Source organism: Wolffia australiana, chromosome 1 (genome assembly GCF_029677425.1).
Source record: "Wolffia australiana isolate 7733 chromosome 1, ASM2967742v1".
NCBI lineage: Eukaryota > Viridiplantae > Streptophyta > Magnoliopsida > Alismatales > Araceae > Wolffia > Wolffia australiana.
The window spans coordinates 20,676,249-20,680,643 of record NC_135835.1 but is presented as its reverse complement, the minus strand read 5'-3'; the positions used below and the strand labels follow the sequence as shown (position 1 = coordinate 20,680,643).

General features: G+C 49.9%; 1 protein-coding gene across 1 annotated transcript; it reads right to left on the bottom strand.

Annotated features, from left to right (window-relative positions):
• Positions 1 to 2,106: 2,106 nt before the first annotated feature.
• Positions 2,107 to 4,059, bottom strand: LOC144710297 (Rho GTPase activating protein with PAK-box/P21-Rho-binding domain-containing protein). The gene is made up of 5 exons (XM_078584029.1): positions 3,653 to 4,059; positions 3,280 to 3,400; positions 3,051 to 3,170; positions 2,713 to 2,943; positions 2,107 to 2,531 (listed from the first exon to the last, which is right to left on the bottom strand). Exons 1-5 carry the CDS (start codon positions 3,961 to 3,963, stop codon positions 2,226 to 2,228), a joined length of 1,089 nt encoding a protein of 362 aa, XP_078440155.1. The 5' UTR covers positions 3,964 to 4,059; the 3' UTR covers positions 2,107 to 2,225.
• Between the last annotated feature and the right edge of the window lie 336 nt (positions 4,060 to 4,395).

The following is a 4,395-nucleotide window of genomic DNA, read 5'->3' as shown; positions in this document are numbered from 1 at the left end:
ATGCATGGATGGATAATTCTCATATATCCCTTGAGACAGGCAGAAAGATAATACATATATCCTTGAGAAAACCATGAACAGCGTGACACCGAAGGATATCTAGAGAGATAGATAGGTAGTGTAAAAAGATTATAGATAGATAAATGAATGCATGGAGGGATAATTTACATACATCCTTTGAGAAAGGCAGACAGATACTGCATATATCCTTGAGAAAACCATGAATAGTGAGACACCGACGGATATCTAGAGAGATAGATAGGTAGTGTACGAAGATTATAGATCGATAAATAAATGCATGGAGGGATGATTCACATACATCCTTGAGAAACCCATGAGTAGGCTGACACCGACAGACATCTAGAGAGATAGATAGATGAACGGATGACATTTTACGTTCATAAAAGATTAAATTGAGAATACAGAGAGAGTACAGACAGTGGTTGGGGCCCTTGAAATGTATCCTAGCCGTGTACGACGCAGCGATAGCGGCAGAATCCGGGGAAAGGCAAAGAAGCCCACAGAGAAGGACTCTTCAACGAGAATGTGCTTGCATTGCAAAGCCTATCGCGCGTTATAAATACTACTGTAGCGATTCCCACCACGCCAGCGCCATGGATTTTCTCCAACTCGCCATGAATTTCCTCGCCGACGACGCCACCGCCGACTCAAACGCCGCCGCGGCCGCCGACGTGGCCTTCCATCTCGCCGTCGACGACCAGGAATCCACGGTCGGGGCCGGGCGGGAGACCCACGAAGACGCCCCCGCCGCCGTTTCCGTCCCCGGACGACGCGCCGCCGGGGACGGCGGCGCTGCGGCGGCGGCGAAGCGGCGCCGCCGGTGCTCTCAGCAAGAGGACGACCGTCTTTTCTGGGAACACTGCCTCGCCCACGGCTACCCTTGACGGCATCCAACGGCCCAGATCTTGACACCAAGGTCTCCCCTCCGCGATATTTCTCTGTACAGCGAGTGCTAATATTTTTACAACGGTCTCAATACCTTCTAGAAGAGCGAGCTAGGGATATGTATCATCTAATCTACATTAATTATCCAGCCATCTAAAGTCTCTGCGATATTCCCGAGTTGCCATCGTATTTCTAGAAGGTTGAACTTTCTCAAACTGGGAAATAATAATATCAAATGAAGCGCTTCTAGAAGCCAAGTGGCAGTACCCGTCAGTGGGAGCATTACTTTAATAAAAAAAAATACGAGCCAAGGATAAAGAATACAGTTATAATTCTTGTCCTTTCGGGCTTGGAGAGTTTGGCGTTCACTCACGAGCCGTCTTCCTCCTCTCTTCTAGAAGATCAAGCCCACGCACACACACACACATACTCTCTCTCTCTCTCTCTCTCTCTATCTCTCTAGAAGAAGAAGAGGAGCTCGGTCTGGCCTGGCATGTCTGGGGGGCTGTTGGTGGCGCAAGCGGGGAGGGCGATGTGGCAATCGGAACCGTCGGATCAAGGCAGGGAGGAGATCAAGATCGCGATGGCGGCAGAGGAGATCGGAGACTCGGAGGAAGGTTTCGAGCCCGGCGGCGGTCCGGCGGAGGACGACGAAGTTGAATCTTGCAGCGCCGTCGGCGACGGCGGCGGCGCCGCCGCGGATGCTGACGTGGAGGAAGTCTCCGGCGGCGAGAATGAGGCCGCGGCGGAGGGATCGGCGCCGGCCTCCGACGCGTCGAATTCCGCGGAATGCGACGAAGCGGAGAAGAACCGCCGCTTCTGGGAGACCTGCCTCCGATCTGGCTATCCCTGACCGTCGATCGCACCTCTTGTAAGCTCCGATCCTCTCTTGATCTTGATCTTCTTGATCTTGATCTACTTCAGTTCTCAGAGATCAATCCGCCACTGTGAATTCTCTCAAGAACGTAGATAGAGATCGAAAGAGAAAAAGAGAGATTTGAAGACGGAGAGGGCCGAGAGAACGAACAGTCCTGGTGGGCCTCGCGGCAGTCGACCGTTTTTGACATTCTAGAAGCCTGACGTCGGCCCAATAGGCCCAATAAAAGCGCCTAAAAATTTCGCGTTTTTCCCCCACCCAAGATTTCGAATTATATTCTGGCCCTGTTTGATGACGTCATCTAAACTAAAGTCAACTCCAAGTGAGCATTGACCACGGTTTAGTCAACCCCATGTTGATCCACCAAAATCGAAACTGTACATGAATCCTTGCGAGAAAAATCCGGCGAAGATAAAAATCCAACATGATGAAGGGAGAACCGTCAGATGGTTGATCCAACGGATATCCTTCTTCCATCTGATACTTCTCCTTCTCCTCGTTCTCCTTGTTCTCGTCTGAGCTTTCTGCTTGGTTCGTTCTCGTCTTCCAACTCCAACTCTCCGCCATGGCCAGTGCTTTCTCCTTCCTCGGGCTCTGAATAGTCTCCCTCCTGCTCATCAGAACAATCCGATCGAGTATACGAAGTGTACTCCGCTTCTTCTCGCTCCCTCAACGCTCTCAGGATCAGAGTTTTCAGCAAATTCATCACTTGCACTGCGTGCATCAGCGCGGTCAATGGATCCGACATCTGAAGAACAAGCAACGAAGATAATATCAAGAACATGATGATGATTGTTGAAGAACAATCATCTTTTCGTAAGCGCTTGAATCCAACATGGTATCTGGTTAAGATCTTAAAACTGCACGCTTGTTCAGTTATTGAATTCAACTATGATGATGATGATGATGATGATGGTGAGGATGAAGACCTGGGTCATGTTGGGGGCGAAGACCATGGCGATGTTGCGAGCGTTCATCTTGTTCAGTTCTTCCTCTTCTACGACGTCGGCCATGAGCTCGACGGCCCAGTTGAGAAGGCCGGCCTGCGTCGGCATGAGCAGCTTAACTAACTCCACGCACTGTTCTTCCGTGTTGCATTGCAGAACTTGCTCTGGGGACAGCCCGTCGAGAACTCCTTCTGGAAGCTCTCTCAACCAAGCCTGGATTGATCGAGACAGAGAGATTGATAGTTTCAGTCAGGATTATACTGCACGGATGACACTAATTTCAGCGGCATGGTTGTAATTTTGAGGGAAGAAAGAAGAACCTTGATAAGGCCAGCGAGACAGTGAACGTCGATGTTGTCTGGAACGATCCCCTTGTTCAATTGGTCTCTGAGAAGCTCTTCCTCGCTGTTCTCCGGGTTTATCCGGAATATCCCTTCAGCCTATTGTCGAAATGAAGAGATTGGTGTTGAGATTTGAGGAAGAAATGAAGAGATTTTTAGGAAGGTTGTGATTCGAGGAAAAAATTAAGAGTTTGAGATGAAGCAATACCTTCAATCCGCCTTGGGCATAGAGTCGTTCCTGCATCAACAGGAGAATAGTGGGCACGCTGTTTCCTTTGGGATCGTAGGCGCATTGCATTGATTCCGGCGAGACGCCAAAGATGCTGGCACTGCGCCACCGAAGCGACAAGAAAATCAATTTGATTCGCAAATCTAAGATGTCAGTTCCACTGAAATTAGGTCACGGTGATAAACAGAATCGCAAAATCAACTAGACTTTCTTCATAATGTAAGAACCCTAGTTCGATCGATAATAGTAAAACCGAGAACTGAGAGGTAAAATCGATACATATCGCTAAAAGAATGAAGAAGAGATCAACATTCGCAACGCGATGAAACAGAACAGAGAATCGCGAAGGCACCTTGCGCTCGGCGATCGAGAGGGCACCTCGCGCTCGAACTCGACGGGGAGGCCAAGGAAGCCATGGAAGCGGTCGAAGGTGACGTGAGTGACGTGGCGCACATCGGTAGGCCATCCGATCTCCATCTGGTCGACGGCGGACGCGACGTCGTCGTCGGTATCGACTCGGCAAGCAACAACGGACCTTCTAATGGCCGCCATGACCAGCTCCATGAGAGAAACCTGGTTATCCTGCTGATGCTCCACTCTTCCCTTTCGCCCTCCTCCGTCTCCTCCTCTGCACCCCGTCGACACCATGACCACCCCCGCCATAGCTCTCTCTCTCTCTCTCTACCTCTCTCCCTCTCTCTCTCTCCAGAAGCTCCCGTTCTCGAGCTCTGTGGATGTCCGTCCAGTTGCAGTAATGAATGGACCATCTCGAACGGCTAACGGCCAAATATTCAAATTTCCTTTTCTGAAGCCTACGCATTTACCGTAATACCCCTAGGTATCACGCCCGTGATCGGACTCTTTTGAGGGTAAAAAGATAATTCAGTAGTTTGTTGCGACACTTGGATTTGAATTTCAAATTGGGATCCTGCCGTTGGACGTTGCCTGGCGCTGCACTTCCCAATTATCCGCTTTAATTTAGTCACGAGGACAGCGCCAGCGAGGCAACTTTTCTGAAAAGCCCCCAGTAATAGTTAAAGTTGTACGGCAGCCCCCTCTTCCTGTTTTAAGGGCAGGGTAGAAGATTTAATATTT

Coding starts and splice junctions, on each gene's coding strand:
- LOC144710297 (XM_078584029.1), bottom strand. CDS start 3,963: ATGGCGGGGGTGGTCATGGTGTCGACGGGGTGCAGAGGAGGAGACGGA. Junction 3,401..3,652: donor TCTCGATCGCCGAGCGCAAG/GTGCCTTCGCGA, acceptor TCGGTGGCGCAG/TGCCAGCATCTTTGGCGTCT. Junction 2,532..2,712: donor TCGCCCCCAACATGACCCAG/GTCTTCATCCTC, acceptor CTTGTTCTTCAG/ATGTCGGATCCATTGACCGC.